The 18,873-nt window shown below is 44.2% G+C and overlaps 1 protein-coding gene and 1 pseudogene across 7 annotated transcripts in view; one reads left to right on the top strand and one right to left on the bottom strand.

Moving 5' to 3' along the window:
• Nucleotides 1–18,873, bottom strand: part of Clspn (claspin) — a 37,577-nt gene that overhangs the window by 8,278 nt on the left and 10,426 nt on the right. For 5 of the 7 annotated variants that reach the window (XM_006503124.3, XM_011240540.3, XM_006503123.4 and 2 more), the window contains exons 9-20: nt 13,786–13,977; nt 12,909–13,120; nt 11,440–11,615; nt 11,097–11,161; nt 10,214–10,410; nt 9,760–9,914; nt 8,414–8,643; nt 7,822–7,933; nt 5,221–5,296; nt 4,727–4,824; nt 254–418; nt 30–151 (exon numbers count right to left, since the gene is read on the bottom strand). In XM_006503124.3, the coding sequence (XP_006503187.1) occupies nt 30–151; nt 254–418; nt 4,727–4,824; nt 5,221–5,296; nt 7,822–7,933; nt 8,414–8,643; nt 9,760–9,914; nt 10,214–10,410; nt 11,097–11,161; nt 11,440–11,615; nt 12,909–13,120; nt 13,786–13,977 (1,800 nt within the window). The remainder of the gene's footprint in view (nt 1–29; nt 152–253; nt 419–4,726; nt 4,825–5,220; nt 5,297–7,821; nt 7,934–8,413; nt 8,644–9,759; nt 9,915–10,213; nt 10,411–11,096; nt 11,162–11,439; nt 11,616–12,908; nt 13,121–13,785; nt 13,978–18,873) is intronic. The other 2 variants (XM_011240541.3, NM_175554.4) reach the window with 1 other exon arrangement.
• Gm12936 lies at nt 1,447–1,747 on the top strand (annotated as a pseudogene).

The raw sequence follows: 18,873 nt of genomic DNA, 5'->3' as shown, positions 1-18,873 counted from the left end.
AATCCTTTCTTTCTAAAGGACCAAGATACCTATGTGTTTCCATCGGAATTTTCTTGTTCGTCCAGGCCCGTCGCTGTGTAGATCCCCATCAGCAAGGTACCTCTCTTGATATAACCGTAGTCGCCGCTTATCATCATCCAACATGGTTTTCCTACAACAGAAACAAGGTGTCGGACACCGGGACCATTCTGCCTGGTAAACAAGGCTGCCCCAGGGCGTCTTGCTGCTTAGAAGGGCTCGTTAGAATACTAACATGTGTATCTTCTTGATCTGACTCTCCAGCTCCTCATCAGACGGAAGCACCTCATCAATGACGTCCTCTTCGTATTCATCAATCTCCTCCCCATCGTACTCGTCCTCACTTCCCACGTCACTGCCTGACACCTCTGCCTCATCTTCCAAGTATTTCTTCAGTCTCCTAGAAAGCAATTGGAAAGATTAGAGACGAGACAGTGGACACACACAGAATATGGATACAGTAAGAAAAGCAGAAAACCCCCATGGTTATCCCTGTCCCAGTGGACAGCCCCACATGACAGCCCTCATCAAACCCAGGAAATCAGAGCCAAAACAAAGCTGAAAGTAGGATGGTGAGGTGAGGGGTGGGGTGACAGCTGTCAGGATTGGGGAGAATGAGAGAGGGCGCAGGAATGTGCGCAGAAAGCATGATATACATGTGGGAAGAGCCAAAGGGTTAGTAATAAAGGAAAGCAGAACGTAGAACCATTAATAGTAGGTTTCAATTTATAATAACACACTTTGATAATATAAAGTACTCTTTTGATATTTAAACGCTGCACACTTAACCCGGACCATGTGCCAGTTGCTGTACTTTACAGGTGACACCATTAGCCTAATACCTCGTGTCATTTGCTAGCTAATAAAGAGAATGCCTAAGACGCAAGGAGACTAGAAGCTATAACCCTAAAAATACCACTCGTTCTGGAGGGATCTAGAGTTGTTCATATAGAAATCGTGTAAGGGGCTGGTGAGATGGCTCAGTGGGTAAGAGCACCCGACTGCTCTTCCGAAGGTCTGGAGTTCAAATCCCAGCAACCACATGGTGGCTCACAATCATCCATAAAGAGATCTGACACCCTCTTCTGGAGTGTCTGAAGACAGCTACAGTGTACTTACATATAATAAATAAATAAATCTAAAAAAAAAAAAAAATAGAAATCGTGTAAGGAGGCTCAGAGAGACCAACCGGTTCCCATGTAGGAGATGGACTCAACCTAGCTTGGGCAATCCTACAGCCAGAAAACTTTAAAAATGTATGTTGTGTGTGAGTGAGTGCCTGCAGGCTTCCACTGTGTTATGGGATCTCTGTTTCAGCTGCTTCACTGTATAGTCCAGGCTAGCTGGCCTCCAAGCTCCCAGGTCATTCTGACAGACTCTGTTTAAAAATCAATCAATTCATTCCGAGCTGATAGCGATCCTGCGAACATGGTGAACGTGCCTAAGACCCGCCGGACATTCTCCAAGAAATGTGGGAAGCACCCGGCCCACAAGGTGACACAGTACAAGAAGGGCAAGGACTCTTTTTATGCCCAGGGAAAGCGGCGTATGTTATGACAGGAAACAGAGTGGCTATGGTAAAAAGGCTAAAACTACAAAGAAGATTGTGCTGAGACTGGAGTGTGTTGAGCCCAACTGCAGATCTAAGAGGATGCTGGCTATTAAGAGATGCAAGCATTTTGAACTGGGAGGCGACAAGAAGAGAAAGGGCCAGGTGATCCAGTTCTAAGCCGATTTTGTTATGAAGACAATAAATTCTTGACTTTTCAACTCCTTTGCAGTTGTTCTTTTGGGAGGAATAAATTAATAAAAGCTTTCAGAAATTAAAAAAAAAATCAATCAATCAATCAAACCCCAAACCAACCAGCCAAAACCAAAACATTTAAAATTACTTGATTATTTTATGAGTGTTCTGCCTGTGCACCACATGCTTGCAGTGTGTACAGAAGATAAAAGGGGATGTCAGACCCCATTGTTACTGGGGTGACAGATGGTTGAGGGCCACCATGTGGGTGCTAAGAACTGAAACTGGGTCCTCTGGAAGTACAGTACCAGTACTCTCAACTACTGAGCCGTCTCTCCAGTCCTCCATTCTCCTATCTCTTATGTTGTGGGGAATTATAAATGCACACCGACACACCCAGCTGGCTTGCTGGCGTCCTTCCAATAGGTGGGTTCTGGGGATCGGACTCAGGTCATCAGGCTTGTACAGCTAGCAGCTTCACCTAAAGCCATCACCTGGTCCCAGAAAACTCGTAATTTTTACTACATATTTAGGAGTACCTGCTAGAAGGTTCACACTTATTTGTTTTGTATTTAAGCTCATCAGTGCTTAGAGAACAGTCTGATACAGCAAGACCAGAACTCCCTGTTGTCGACACTATTACAGTTTGTCTTTTCTAGTTCCTTTTCTGGTGAGGTGCTGGAGACTGAGTGTATAGCCTTGCACAAGTGAGGCTGTTCTCTAAAGCCCTCTAAACTTCAGCTCTACTCTTACATTTTGAGATACTTCTTGGTAAGTTGCCTGGGATAGCTAAAACTCTGTAGGCCAGGGTGACCTTGACGTATCATTGTCCTAGCTGAGCATTCAAGTAGGTAGTCACAGGTCTGCACCACCCGCCGGCCTATTAATTTTTCTAACTTCATTCTCTTTAAGAAGGCAGCCTTCAAAGTCCTCTTCTCTATGGTCACAAGAAGCAGAAATTTGGTGGGTCTGATAGATGAGTTATTTTTCTTTTTGAGACAAGTTCTCCTTATGTAACCCTGGCTGTCCTGGAGTTCACTGTGTAGATCGGTGCTGGGATTAAATGCACGGCCACTGTGCCTAGCTTGAAAGATGACCTCTTAGTCAGAGATATATTGTATTTTCCCTCTAAATGCTAGGCTTCCTGGAGAGTTCCTTCAACGGCCATTAGTCTCCAGGCTTCTCAGGAATGTTGCTGACAGTTCATCTTTGGTTGCCATTCTTTTTTTTTTTTTTTTTTTTTTTTTTTGGTTTTTCAAGACAGGGTTTCTCTGTAGCCCTAGCTGTCTTGGAACTCACTCTGTAGACCAGGCTAGCCTCGAACTCAGAAACCCCCTGCCTCTGCCTCCCAAGTGCTGGGATTAAAGGCGTGCGCCACCACTGCCTAGCTGGTTGCCATTCTTTAAGGACTGATTTGAAAAATCTCTGCAGTTAAATAAGTTTAACAAATACTACCTCTGGGGGTTAAAAGACCTGGTTATATTCTAAAGTTACACAAAAAAGTTAAAGTGACAGGTGACAAATGAGAACCCCAGCTGGATCTTAAGAGGATGAAATGACAGGCCAAAAGCAACAATATAAATCTAATAGAGATCAATATGACGTCCTGACATGAATGGAAAAGTCATGCACATGCTATAAGCTACTGGATCTTTATCAAATTACCTTTGTGAAACTGCTTAAGATTATGATACTATGGATATGCTATGAGGGAAAGTAAAGATGCAAAGTGAAACACACAAAGAAATTGTTTAAATCCCAGATGTTATGAGGAAATGTACTACCAATGCTTTCACACACATTCTGGCCAATTGATATCAACAGTTCCCTCCCTGCTTTCCTCCCTCCTCCCCCCCATCCTTCCCTTCACGTTTGTGGTGCTGGGGATAAACCAGAACCTTACACATACTATGCAGTGCTTTACTATTGAGCTTCACTGCCAATCCCTGTCCATCTGTCCATCCCTCCATTAGCTTACCCACCACCCACCCACCCACCCACCCACCCACCTATGTTTTTAGTAGTATGTGGTGGAGATTAAGCTCAGGGCCTCATTCATACAGGCAAGTCCTCTACCTATATCCCCAGCTCATACATTCTTTTGAATACTCTAAAAGTTTTACTCTCATGAGTGACAAATATTTTAAATATAAAAAAATTAAGCAGGCCATTTGTCTGAGACGAGAATCAAGAAAACCAGGAATGACAGACTTCATAGGAGCAGTTCCTGCCAAGGTCAGTTATCAGCATAGTCTTAGGGCATAGGGACTGACTCAGTTCTCCTGATCTTGGGTCACATGACTAATACCCATCTAACAAACAGCCAGAGCACACCTGATTAGAGAGAGACTATTCCAGGACACGATGAGAGTAGGAAGCAACGCTACTGAAATGTCATTGGGTCTGGGAGGAATTGAGAGATATTTGGTATTGATGTCACTTAAGGAAAATAGAACCATCTTTGAGTACGCAAGAAGTAGCCACAGAAGCCAGGCGTGGTGGCGCACGCCTTTAATCGCAGCACTCGGGAGGAAGAGGCAGGCGGATTTCTGAGTTCGAGGCCAGCCTGGTCTACAAAGTGAGTTTCAGGACAGCCAGAGCTACACAGAGAAACCCTGTCTCAAAAAAAACCCAAAAAACAAAACAAGAAGTGGCCACAGAAGGGTTTTAAAAAACTTATTCATGTGCATATGTGTGCCATGGCACAAGTGTGGAGATCAGAGGAAAACCTCTGGAAATTGGTTTTCTGCTTTCATCATGGGATCTAGACTGCCTTCCTGGCAGTCAGGGTTGCACAGGAAGCACTTTTACCTGCTCAGTCACCTCATTTGCCTCAAGGCCATGAAGGACTGGTTTAAATGTTAATCTCGAAAAGCAGAAACCAAACCAGCAAGTTTATTTAAAAAGGTAGCAGGCTATACCTCAACTTGGGAGAACTGTCTAGAAGCTGGACAGAACACCTACATTTGGCGCTTCATCTTCTCAGACTGCTTCAGGAGCTCTTCTTCATCATCCTCCAGGTCCAGGGCCAGCTCTTCATCATTGGAGTCACTGTGTTCATCCTGCCACGGCAGAGCAGCAAACTCAGTTACACACCGACAACAGGGATCACAGTAAGGGAGTGCTGCCACGCCTTAAGCACGGAACAGAGTCCTGTGCTCTTTTCCCTGTTCCTAAACTGTTTACTTTGTAGACAGAGTCTAGCTGTGCAGCACAGGCTGGTCTTGAACTCACAAACCTACCTCAGCCTCCTAAAGCACTAGGATTTCGGGCACATGGTCCCAGGTTTGAGCTCCAGCGCCATGAGACAAAACCAGAAGGCAACAAGAGGGTTTATAAAGTTCTGTCCCCACGCCTCAGCACAGGACACTGCTTCTGGTAAGACGCTAAGCTCAGTTCTCAAGAACGAGGGCAGGGGAGCACCGAGTGGAGCTTGGTTGTACTCTCTCTGCACTCACCTCGTCACTAGCAAATCCATTCTCCTTTGAAACAAGCTGGAAGTCTCCAAATTCCTCCTCTTCACCCTCTTCCTCCCTAGAGGACAAAACACTAAGTTACTGAAAGCACACCACAAGCAGCCAGCCAAGCTAAGGACTTAAGACACTCATCAGCACCAGAAATTTCTTTTAAGAAGCGGGAAATGAGGTATTTTGTCTTTTTAAAAAGGTGTTTTGAGCCTGAGGGCTAAAGCATTTACCCTGCTACTGTGAAAACTGGAGTTTTGACCCCAGAACCTGCATCAGTGCCAGCTTGGCAGAGTGGCCCACCTGTAATTACAGCCTCATAAGGCAGAGATAAGGATGCTCAGAGTGGACTGACTAGAAAGGCTAGTCATCCCTGGGTGTAGTGGTCCAGGCCTTTCATTCCAGCACTTGGGAGACAGAAGGAAGTAGGATCTCTGTGAGTTTGAGGCTAATCTGGTCTATAGAGTGAGGTCCAGGTCAGCCAGGGCTACAGAATGAGACCTAGTCTCAAAACAAAACAGAAAAAATTACGTTGAGACTATTATATAAGCAACCTCCGAAGTCCTTCAGGTAGTAAAAACTCTACGCCTATTAGACAAATCTTCCTCTCTTTCTCCAGCCACCATCTAATTTCCTGTCTCTGTCAAACTGCTTACTCCAGTGACTATATAGGCAGACTTATACAGTACTTGTCCCTCAGTGACAAATGTTTCTTGTTCCTAGCATATCGTCACGGTCCCTCCATGGTGAAGCATGTGTCATACTTCCCTCCTATTGGCTGGGTTTGATGTACACACTTGGTGGATGAAGCAGAGGATTACTAGTTTGAGGTCAGCCTGAACTAACAGTGAATTCCAGGCCAGTATGGGCTGCATAGGAAGACCTGGTCTCAAATAACAAAAACAAATTTCCTTCCTTTTAAAGCCATGTAATGCATATAAATTCTATTTAGCAGATGTGCTGGCTAGTTTTATGTCAACCTGACACAAGCTATAATCATGGAGGAGGGAGCCTCAATTGAGAAAATGCCTCCATAAGACAGAGTGGTACGCAAGTGTATAGGACATTTTCTTTTTCTTTTCACTGTATTATTTTACACTCATTGGTGTTTTGCCGGCATATATGTCTGCATGAAGATGTCAGATTCTAGAACCCTAGCTATAGAGAGTTGTGAGCTGCCATGCAGTTGCCAGGAATCGAGCCCAGGTTGTTTGGAAGAGCAGCCAGTGCTCTTAACCACTGAGCCACCTCTCTAGCTCCTGTAGTGCATTTTCTTAATGAGTGACTGATGGAGGAGGGCCCAGCCCACTGAGGTGGTCCTGGACTGGTGGTCCTGGGTTCTATAAGAAAGCAGGTTGAGCTAGTCAGTATGCACACTCCTCCATGGCCTCTGTATCAGCTCCTGTCTTCAGATTCCTGCCCTGCTTAAGTTTCTGTCTTGATTTCTTTTGATGATGAACAGTGATGAGGAAGAGTAAGCTAAATAAACCCTTTCCTCCCCAATTTGCTTTAAAAAAAAAAAAAGACTTATTTATTTATTATATGGTGAGTACACTGTAGCTGTCTTTAGACACACCAGAAGAGGGCATCAATCTCATTACAGATGGTTGTAAACCATCATGTGGTTGCTGGGATTTGAACTCACAACCTTTGGAAGAGCAGTCAGTGCTCTTAAACACTGAGCCATCTCTCCAGCCCTTCCAATTTGCTTTTTCTCGTGGTGTTTTATCACAGCAACAATAACCTTAACAAGTCAGCAGCCACACTTCCTCTTTATTTTGGCTATTATCAAATTATGTTAAACACAAATTATAAAAACCTGTTTTATTCATTTAGGTATAAGAAAGGAGTAGCAGGGCTGACCTCACCCTTCTTGCCTTCATTTATTTATACATTTATTTATTTACTGTGTGTGAATGTACAGGCATGTGCATCTATAACTACACACGTTATAACTACTATACTACATAAAGAGGCCAGAGGTCAACTTGTAGAGGTTGGTTCTTTCCCACCTCGTTAGACACTAGGGATTGAACTCAGGTCTTTAGGCTTGGTGTCAAGTATTTGACACTGAGCCACTTACCTGGCCTGAACTTGATTTTCTTGCCTGTTTCTAGACTATTGGATTCTAAGCACATACCACACTAGGCTTTCTGAGGTTCTTTTTGAGGTAACAGGCATGTGCCACCACTCAGACTTCTCTAGAGCCAAAGTGGAGCTGCTGGATCAGATGGCAATTCTATTATCAGCTCTGAGAAACCACTGAACTTGTTTCCCTAGCAGCTCACCAAGAACAAGCAGAGGTTTCCCTGATCTTTGCCAATACTTAGTTTATATAAAAACTGTAGTCACCTTAAAAGATCTGCCTTTCCCAAAGTTACTTAGTTTGTTGCTAAACACAGAGAACCGGATCCTAGGATTGCTTAGTTGGTTGTTTTTTTGCTTTTGTTTTCTCGGTGTATCCCTGGCTGTCCTGGAACTCAAGAGATCCGCCTGCCTCTGTCTCCAGAGTGCTGGGATTAAAGGTGTGCATCACTATGCCAGCGGATCCTAGGGTTTCATCTTCCTGCGTTCCCGACAACCTTTGAGACTCACCTGTCTGTTGGGAAAGAGCCGGAGCAAAGAGCAAGTGCCTCTTCCATCGGATCTTCTGTGCTGCTCTCCTTCTCCTGACTCCTCAGCCCCAGTGGGGCCACCGGGGAGGCATCTACCTCAACAAGGAAAGGCCAGTAAGGAAGGAAACGCCACCTCTGCTCTCCTGGCCATCTATGTACCCACCAGCTCAATTCAGTTCTTAGGTGGGATGTGGAAAAGTTCACCATCCATTCTTTCAACAAATCCTTCCTCATATTTACTGTGTGCTGAGCCCCAGGAAGACAGTCATGAACAAAATGAACACCCAATTACCTCAGAGAGCCCACTTCCTGTTTCAGCAAGCATGCAACGTTTACTCCCCACCAGACACTGTTCTAACCTCCGTAGAGAGATTAAGTTATACACTGTGATGCTGAAGCTAAAGCAGTCCTAAGTTGACAGTGTCACTGTAAAGGTGAGGAAGTGGCAGGATTCCATCCCATCCCTGTTTTCTGTGCACTTACAGAGAGGGGGCAAGAGCTTCTTTCCGGGGACGGTGACATGAGCTGACTGAATTCTCGCTGTGCTACCTGGACTCTCGCAGAACATTTACCTTGAGTAGGAAATTTGCCCGAGCAGAGATTCAAAAGTTCCTCCATGTTTTCTTTTTTGTCATTCTTCCTTGGTTGACATTTCTCCTCAGGCTGAGATGTAAACTGTCCAGTGCACAAATCCAGCAGCTCGTCCATGTTGGCGTCCATGGCATTCTCGTCCATGCTGGCCAGTGGCAACTGGGGCTTCACAGCCTGATATCGATGGCGGTGATTTCTAATGTTTAAAAATCTACGAGTACAGTGAAGTGTCGGAAATTACCCAGAGGAGAGACAAACGACAGGTAAAAACCTCCTGACTTCCAGCACCAGGGTTAGAAGCTGAACGTGGCCAGCAAGACCGCTGAGTGGGAAAGGTGCTCGCTGCAAAGCCTGAGGCGTTCAGTTCCATTCCCAGAATCCACAAGGTAGAGGGAACTAACTTCAGCAAGTTGTCCTGTGACCTTCTCATGTATACGGTGGCTCATCTGTGCTCACACATGTACACACACAAGATAAACAAAATGTAATTTTGAAGAATTATAAAAAGAAAACCAAGAAGCTAAATGTGAAGATCTCAAATTTCAAGGTGAAGGGACTTAGAATCACCACGGAAACACATCTCTGGGTGTGTCTTCAAGGGATTAGCTAGATTAGATTAAAAGAGGCAGGAAGACCCACTCTAACGGTGCGTGGTACATTCCATGGGCCAGGGTCAGGGACTGACTAAACAGGAGAAAAGAAGATGAACATCACTCATCTCTTTCTTCTTCCTGACTGTGGGGGCGATGTGCCCCATGCCTGTGCTCCTGCTGCCATGACTGCCCCGCTGTGACACACGATGGCCACTGGAACCAGTACTCAAAGTAAACCTCCTTTTTTAGAGGCTTTCTCAGGATCTTGTCAGAGCCACAAGACCAGTAACTAACACTGGGCCTCAACCCAGGCAACAAGTTTAGCCTCATGCTAACCTAGACAGGGAGGACGGGCAAGGTTTGTCAAAAGGTGAGGTATAAAGACTAACTTCTAAGGTATAAAGGTGGCTTCTAATGATATATCAGGGATGGGTACTATATCCTAATCTTACCCAACAATCAGAACACAAGGGGATGAACAGCGAAAGCCCTTATAATACAAGGACTGTGTATATGAAATGAGATCAGAGAATAGGAATGCCAGCAAGGGGTATTTACATTTTATTTTCTGGAGACTTCGTTCAAACTCGTGGAATATAAGACTAATGGCCAGGACACCTTCTCTTTCTCAGAAGAGAAAGCGCAGATGGAGTGGCAGAAGCTCATTTTATTTTTAAACAAAATTAAGCAGCACCCAGCCTTATTCCCACCCACAGAAACACAAAACTACCTACCCATCTGCATCCAACAGTTGGCTCTGAGTGTCATCTTCCAAACAGAACTGGAAGTCTCCTGCTCCTAGGAAAAGTGTCTTAGGCTCTGGGGAGGCGGTGTACAGATCCTGGGAATCCTCTACGGGAAGTGAAGGCTCAGACAGTTTTCCTGAACTCTGGCACCAAAACAAAAACAAAAGCAAAACATTTCACAAATGCCATCCAGTGTCACCACAACAACAGAAGTTGCTACTTGCAATATGTCATCCGCTCTCAAGCAACCACAGTGAGGAAGACAATGTACTGTCAACAGAACCCGAGGAAAACTACCTGTAAGCAAGAACGCCTGCTAATACACGAAGCGGGTGGATTTCTAAAGCTGAGCACCTCGGTGGTGGGAGTTGGTTGGCTGGGACGCACTCTATTTAGCAATGTGGGCAGTGAACAGAGATGAGAACAACTCTCCCCGCCTTACCTTAGAAGCCGAGCTGATCAAACTCCCTCGGAACAGCCCAGGGGACGGCGATCTGAATCCTGCTGTAGGGAGAAAACTTGCCCCACGGCCTATCTGTCTGTTGCAAGGCTGATAGGATGGAATTGTGGAACCAATCAGCTCAAAGCTGCTATTGTGACTGCTCTCCTTTGTTAGCAGTGAACTCGAGTCATCCTCATCTAAAGGAGAGGAGAGAGGTATCATTCTGAACACAGGAACGAGGTACATTTGTTTAGAAAAGAGAGCAGAGAATCGAACAGGTGAAATTCACTGGCAAATCACTTAAGTTCTAGGCTCCAGGTCATCCTGACAAGAGTGTTGTATACTTAGGGCTCATTACTCTGAGCTCAGTGACACGCGGACACTCTCTTCCTTCTCTTCTGTCTAAATACATACTTCTCTGTGATCTTTGCATAAAACTATCTCATGTGTCACTCAATCAACAAATCAACACACACCCACTCAGGATCCACCCTATGTCCATGGTCAACTATAGACATGCAGCCCAGGGCCTGGAGGGCCCTTACTTTCTTACAGACGACCCAGGTTCAATTCTCAGCACTCACATGATAGCTCACAACCATCTGTAAGTCCTGGTCCAGGACCCTCTCCGGCCTCTGTGAGCACCAGGCACACACATTCACACAGGTGTGACACTCATGCTCACAGAGTAAAAGTAAGTCAATGTTAAAAAAATAAACAAAAAATGGGCCATGAAAACCATTTTAATTCATAAATCCCTGCCATTGCTACATGTAAGAATGTGCTATTAATAGAATAAAAAAGGAAGGAAGAAACTTTTGAGAGACTATGGCCTTTACATATCAGAACTAAAGAAACGTTCTACATAAGGATCACTACTTACCCAGTTTGTCAGACTGCTTGGCCAAGTATTCATCTGTTTCTGACTTTTCTTCAGTAGGAAAGTAACTACAAAATAAAATAGTAAACTGCTGAGTTCTTACTTCCTATTCTCTTGTAAAAAAAATTCAAGGATGGGCTGGAGAAATGGCCCATAGTTAAGAGTGCACACTGCTCTTCTAGAGGTTCCAAGACTGGTTCCCAGCTGCAGTGGATCCAGTGCCCTCTTCTGGCCTCCTCAGGCACCTACACTCGTGTGCGCATACCCGTGCACAGACACACTCACACACCTTTAAGAAAGTCTTCAGAAATCCAAAAGAATTTTGTATTTCCTTATAAGAACTTACCCCATCTTAGAAGAGCTGTCCTTAAACAGAAGTAAGGTGGAGTCTGAAGAGAGAGGCTTGGGGACACAGAGGGCAACAGACTTGCCAATGTCACTACTGGTGTCTGTATTTTCTTTATCTGTTTCTTTTTCATCTTTGGTTTCTGTATCTTCACTACCAAGAAGATATTCTGTAGTCTATGCCAATCATGTAAAAATAATAATAATACAAGTCAAAAAATGTTAAAAGTAATTCCACACCTAGCCTGAAATGTGGATTCTTGGTTATAGGCTACAGCTCAAGCCTGAAAAGGTGACTGGAAACAAACTAAGTCCAAGCACTATCAGTAATCTCACTCCTCTGACAGAGTGGGTTTTTTTCTTTTTCTTCTCTTCGTTTTTCACACAGCATCTCACCACATGGGCCTGGGTCCCTGACTAGTCTGAACTCACTCTGTAGACCAAGCTAGCCTTGAATTTACAGAGACCAACCTGCCTCTGCTTCCTGAATGCTAGGATTAAATGTGAGTGCCACCACACCTGCCTAGCTTTTAGAGCTTTCCATACTCCTCAAATTGCTACAAAATTATGAAGGACGATTATACTGGCATGTTACTAAGGCAGTAGGAAAGTAGTCAGCCTAGAGGAAAGATGACTGTGCATCCTAGTCAGGCACAGACAATACAATGTGCTGCCCAGCTCAGACACTCCCTGCTCTTTCTTTACTCAGGGTTAAGGACTTACAATGTCTTTCAACTGAAAAGAAAGCTCTTTTCACACCGAATAGCCATATAACGGATACCAGCCTTCCCTGAGCTGCAAAGCTACTATGAGACAGGGCCAGAGGTTCTTCCATAAACACCCTCCTTTACTAAGAATGGGACGAAGTTAGAAAGACCTCCTGCCTGAGAACTTTCCCTGACCTCAGCCTAAAGAAGAACAATTGCTTTTCAAACTCAGTCAATGACAGTCAGAAAAGTCCTTATTAGTAAAGTTATTTTCAATATAGCACTATATCAAAATACATAAACTAACAGGTAGAAACAGGACACACACAGCTGTGAACTGCAGGTACTCAATAATGGTAAAAGAACTGTATGTGCTGAGCTTAGAGGACACACACAGATAGCTATTTTCATCCATCTGCAAAGCACACACATGGTATACACGCATACATACAGGCAAAACATGCACGCACACACACACACACACACACACACACACACACACACACCCTGGGGGGTGGGGGGGGGTGGAAAGATGATGCAGCACTTAAAAGCACTTTCTACTCTACCAGAGAACTCTGTTTCAGATCCCAGCACCTAGCTAACAACTACCATGTCTGCAGTTCCAGAGGACCCAGTACCCTCTTCTGGCCTCTGCAGGCACTGTAAGTAAAACACCCATACACATAAATAATAAGTAAACCTTAGCTCTTATCTTTCTCGTATTCATCATAGCCAAGTAACAAAATTATATAATTTCCCAAACCTCCTGAATGTCTTGATCCTCCTCCTCCTCCTCTCCCACCTCCTCTTCTCCATCTTCCTCAGACTCATCTGTCATTTCTTCCTCTTCCTCCTCCTCTTCAAATCCATCTTCATTATCTAATTTAAATAATGCTTGGCGCTTCTGCCGCTCCTCAAGCCTTCGGAGTTTCATTGCCTCCTGCAACTTAGCTTTCAACATCTGCAGTTTTTCACCTGAACAGAAAAATAGCGACATGCTTTGGGTATGACAGGCTACAAGGCACAAGAAATAACCACGCAATTTAAGCAACTGAATACAAATGTAAGCAATTTAATACAAACTCTATTTGTATTCTGAACACCCAAAAGGAAAACCCAAGACTTTAGGCTTTTACTTATTTCAGTATGGAATAGTATAAAAGAGAATGTCTGTACCCAGGCGATTATGAGTAACTGTTAAAAGGAAGGGAAGGAAGCTTCAGAAGTCTCTAGCTCAAAGGGATAGGGATGTGGTTAGCAAGCAAGGGGCCCTGGGTCTGAGTCTCAGCACTGGAAAAGTCTCTGGCTCAGAAGTCATGAGGTAGACAGTGATACACTTACTACATAAAGACAAACAGTTAAAAAGTAATATAGTAAAAGTGGTAAGTCTTCTGCCTCAGCCTCCCAAACGCTGGGATGTGCACCACCATGCCTGGCTTCTCTTTTTCTACAGTGAATATTTATTACTTTTTATAATTAGGTAAATACTATTTTTAAAAAATGAAAGCTATCTGGCCCACCCCCATCTCTCTCCGTGCCACCTTCGAATCATCCTGAAGGCATGGTTCAATCTCTAAGTCTCCAAAGGGAAAAGGTCCTGTGACTTCCTACCACAGGCTTTTCACAGTAAAGACAACTACCTGGCTTTGCGTGGCTTGCTCCCTCCAGCTTCTCTGCTGCCAAAGTGACGGGTACCACTTCTGCCTTCAGCTCCTCCTTCCCGTTAGTGCCCAAGTCCTTCACGATGATGTTCACGTTCACCGTCTGACAAGCCCTGGGACTGGCTGCTGGGTTAGCGTGCCTCCAGAAACGTTGCTTCAAGGCTTCCAATTCTAAACCCAAATGTGAGCCAGTATGTCAGTGTGCCATGCTCATGTGAAGATCCCAGTTAAGAATAAGTTTTCCAGCTTAACAGTAGTGAGGAAAGTAACAGAGAAACCAAACTCCCCTTGCTACTAAGACCTGCACAAAATTAATGCACTGTAACCTATCACTGTTCTCTCCCTCTATCTCTCTCTGGTTTAAAAACCAGACTTTTAATAGCAAGTTTGTATTACTTATTTATTGTGTGTGTGTAGGAACGCATGCCGCAGCCCTGTGTGATGTCAGGGGACAAGCTTTAGTCCTTTCTTCTCATCTTGTGGGTGCAGGGATCACCAGGCCAACAGGCTTGGTGGCAAGTGCCTTTACTCTCTGAGATCTCTGCAGCCCTCAGTTCCTTTTTTAGTATCAAATCAGTAGGGAAACAACAACAACAAAAAACAAACAAAAAACTGCCTTCATTTCAGCTATTAAAAAGGTTAATTGGATCCAGATGTGGTGGTGAATACCTTGATTCCAGCATTTGGGATTAAAGAGACAGGTGGACTCTGTGAGTTCAAGGCCATCTTGGTCTACACAGCAAGTTCCAAGTCAGCCAGTGCTACACATTGAGACACTGTCTCAACAAACAAGTATAATTTAGAGCTGGAGAGGTGGCTCAGTGGTTTGGAGCACTCACTGGTTGCAGAGGACCTGGGATTGGGTTTGTTTCGGCCCCCAGCACCCGCATGGTAGCTAACAACTACCTGTACCATTCTGAGGGATTCAGTGCTTTCTTCTGACCCCAGGGGCTCCTGCACACACGTGGATCACTCATACATTCGGGCACATACGCGTAAAATCAAACAAATAATAACTTTTTAAAAGAGGCAAGATTAGCCAGGCGGTGGTGGTGCACGCCTTTAATCCCAGCCCTTGGGAGGCAAAGGCAGGCAGATTTCTGAGTTCGAGGCCAGCCTGGTCTACAGAGTGAGTTCCAGGACAGTCAGGACTGCACAGAGAAACCCTGTCTCAAAAACGAAAACAAAAACAACAAACCCCCCCCCCCCTCAAAAGAGGCAAGATTAATTAAAGAATATAAAAAGTTTATTTTTTTGCTGGATCTTATTATTTTGTTTATTTTTAGAGACAGGGTCTCACGTTGCCCAGGCTTATCTTAAAGTATCAATCTTTCTGCCTCCACCATCTAAGGCTCTAAGCGCACAGCATCACACCCAGCCAATGGTTCACTTCTTAAAAGCATGCACTCAGATCCATGCCATTGGCTGTATGGTTATGGCCTACAAGTGTTCTTTACTTTCCCTAGAGAAGGAAACAAAATCTTCTTATTGTGCCTCTAACAATTACCAGCAGTAAAACCCCAGCTCTAAAAGATGGTGTATCTACTAACAGACAAAAGAACAGTGAGAGAAAGCCTGAGTCTGCCTCCTATTAATAGTGACTCGGTAAAGTTGGAAGCAACAGGTGGTACCAGCAGAAAGAGAACAGAAATAGGCAGATCACTATTGATGCTAATAAAATAAAACAGTTGAGTAGGAAGGTTTCACCGAGGCTCTAAAATAACATCAAGGAAGTGTCTTCATTCATAATTAGAGAATGTGACGACTCTCAAGCTCTTCAGCCTGGAGTCAGGTGAGGCAGCCACTTCCTTCGCCTTTATTACCTGACTCACCCATCCCTTACTCTCCTTCTCTCCATTTTCCTAGTATCTCATCTCTTCAAGTGAAAAACCTCTGCCCCAGCTCAAGTCTATGCCCGTAGCTCTGGTCCACTGCTCTCATTCCCACTAGGTTCCTGTGCCCTCATAAAGAATAGGAATAACATATTTAAATTTAAATCTACATTCATTTCTCTATGAGATAAAGAAATTGTGATAAATCACTGTTTTCTTTCTTGTTTCTACTTTTTGAAATCTATTTAAAAGTTTTAATTATGTTCATGTGTGAATGTGTGCCTGTGTAAGTGCACATGAATACAGGTGCCCCAGAGGCCAAAGTATCAGATCCCCCAGTGTTGGAGTTACAGATGGGTATGAGCGCCCAGATGTGGGTGCTGGACCTGAACTTGGATCCTCTGTATGAGCAGCACATGCTCTGAATTACTGAGCCATCTCTTCAGCCCCCTTTTCTGTTTCTTCTGTTTTTGAAACAGGTTCTTGGCCATGTAGCCTTGGCTAGTCTAGTACTTGCTATATAGCCCATGGGAGCCTTGAACTTTCAATAATCCTTTTTCTGCCTTCTAAGTGCTAGAATTACAGGCACACGGTATCATGCCCAGCCCTCTAAATTTTAATCTTAAATCCATACAAGGCATCAGCTGTGCTAGTTATCAGCTTGAACTTCCTAAAATTAGTGAGTGAGCCATTTCCCTGCTTAAAACAAAAATTTTCAACAGTCCTTTACTAGAAAAGGCTCAACTGAAGCTCTACCGCTCTAAAGTGGTCCCAAAGCCCTTCTGGATCTAGGCTACCATCAATGCCCCTACCACCTTGAAGTCCACCAGCCGGCACTCCTGATTTCTAGTATCTGTGTCGTTTGCAATTGTCTCTACCAGAAAAGCTGTCTTTCCCCATCTCTACCTCAGGTTTCAGGGATCTGTGTAGCCAGACTTATGTTACTTTGTGGACTCCTTTTCTTCCACCTTTCTCCACCCCCTTCTTCTATCTTTTCAACCCCTAACACTTGGTAGGAGAGAATCAGGGAGAGAGGGGAAAGAGGACGGCATTGTCGTTCGACTGCTTCCTGCCAATTGGGGCTGTCAAATTCCTCGGAGCAAGTTTGATCTTCACTACCATCAGGATATCTAATTTCTTCTTGTTGTTCCTTCTTCAAGCACAACTATTTAACAAACTGTGACCGACAGCAACTCCCACCTCTGATATACCCTCAAGAGTCCCCCAAATTCCAAACATCGCACAATCACAGACATATCCGCAGTTGGCAAAATCACACCCTTTCTAGAGCATGAGACTAATTAATCATCATGGTCAGCTGCCATGGACAATCTGAAAAAGCCCCATATCTCACACCTGGGATTAAACTGAAAACATATTCTTAGATTATTTCTGTGGGTTGTTTTGTTTTTTGTTTTTTGTTTTTTTGGTTTTTCGAGACAGGGTTTCTCTGTGTAGCCCTGGATGTCCTGGAACTCACTTTGTAGACCAGGCTGGCCTTGAACTCGGAAATCGGCCTGCCTCTGCCTCCCGAGTGCTGGGATTAAAAGCGTGTGCCACCACGCCTGGCTATTTCTGTGTTTTTTAAAGAAACCAAAATTCTCGTTACAACTCTTTCTCTTTTCCTCTCCCTCTTTCTTTCTAAAACGTCCCAGAATCTCCAATCCAAGTAGGTGTCACGTGCTCTACGGCTCCTATGCATCTTCTCCAGTGACACAAACTGATCGCTTTACTTACCATCCAGTCCCACAATGGTCTGCTTGCCTATCTCAATTATATTTTCATTTCCTTGAATATAGGGGTTGTGTCTTACTTGCACACACAGTGCCCAACCAAATGCTAAATCTAAGTTTACTGCATGGACAGACTCCAAGGTCATGTACAGAATACAATGAAAAAGACTGCTCTGGAAACCGAACTTTCATGTCAATCATATTTAAATGAAAAAAACTTTTTTTTTTTTGGAGTCAGGGTCTTAACTCTATTCCTGGTTGGCCTGGAACTCTATGTAGACCAAGCTAGCATTGAGATCTCCCAGAGATCAGCCTGCCTCTACCTCCTAAATGCTTGGATTAAAGTGCAGTGAGCTACCGCACCCGGCTGGAAAGCATGCTGAGTTAAAAGAAAGTGTGCATCCTGTGGCAACTTTCGCACTAAGCTCTATATAAGCTAAGTGCCATGCTGGAAAAATGACCCAACTCACCAGCCTCAGTTTCATTTTTCAAAGTAACCTCGCAGGCCTATAAGAATCAAGGAAGATAATAAAGAATCTACCAGTATTTAATTAATATGGTATGTTCTCAAAATGTTTTCCTCCTGTATCTCAGCTCAGGACTACTCACAAAACATCTTAGATAATTCCTAGAATCATTTAGCAACAGGTTTTCCTCGGTGCTGTGGGGAGCAGTTCCTTCTTGTCCTCTGCTAAGGAATCTATGCTAATTGTGTTACATAACCCTCAACTGTATACTAGTTCCAATCAAACTCTCATCTTCTCTCAATAAGTACTGTGCAGAGCCTCTTCTGTCCTTTCTAAAACTGTCCTTCTCAGGCATGCTGGGAGTGCACCCCTGTAATTCCAGGACTTGGGAGGCAGGGGTGGAGGAAGGCTGCAAGTCTGAGGCCAGCTTCATCTACACCGTGAGTTCTGGGATAGTCAAGGTTATATATTGAGACCCTGACTCAAAAAAAAGTTAAAAAAATAAATATCTTCCTAAAATATCATTCTCTCACCTCTACAAGCCCACAAAGCCCATCTATTCAACAAAACCACCAAGCATACTCTACACACCAGACCCCGTGGCTGACATAGCACCTGCCAACAAGTTGTTGCTGACTGGTACAGTCTTGATGTAAACGGCTTTAGTTACCACCATGTGAATGCTTCTTTAGTCTTTTTATTTGAATACACTATTTCAATATACCTTTCGTATAGCGCCTGAACCATACAGTGTCTTTCCTTTTTCTTTCTAAGAAGGGTTGGAGAGAGCCCAGGCCTGAGCGCCAGCACATACCAATTCCTAACACTATGACGGAGAGGCAGGAGGGCTGGGAGTTTAAGGCTAGCCTGGACTACACAGAGAGATCCTGTTTCAACAACTAAATACCTGATACTCAGTTAAACAGTTTGTAATATATGCTAGGGAAGGGATGAGACTCAATTGGCAGAGTGCCCGCCTAGCATGCATGAAGTCCTAGGTTTAATCCCCAGCACCCACTAACCAGGTATGCCTGC

The sequence above is a fragment of the Mus musculus genome, chromosome 4 (assembly GCF_000001635.26).
Source record: "Mus musculus strain C57BL/6J chromosome 4, GRCm38.p6 C57BL/6J".
Classification (NCBI taxonomy): Eukaryota; Metazoa; Chordata; class Mammalia; order Rodentia; family Muridae; genus Mus; species Mus musculus.
The sequence above is the reverse complement of the archived record's forward strand: the minus strand, read 5'-3'. Positions and strand labels throughout refer to the sequence as shown.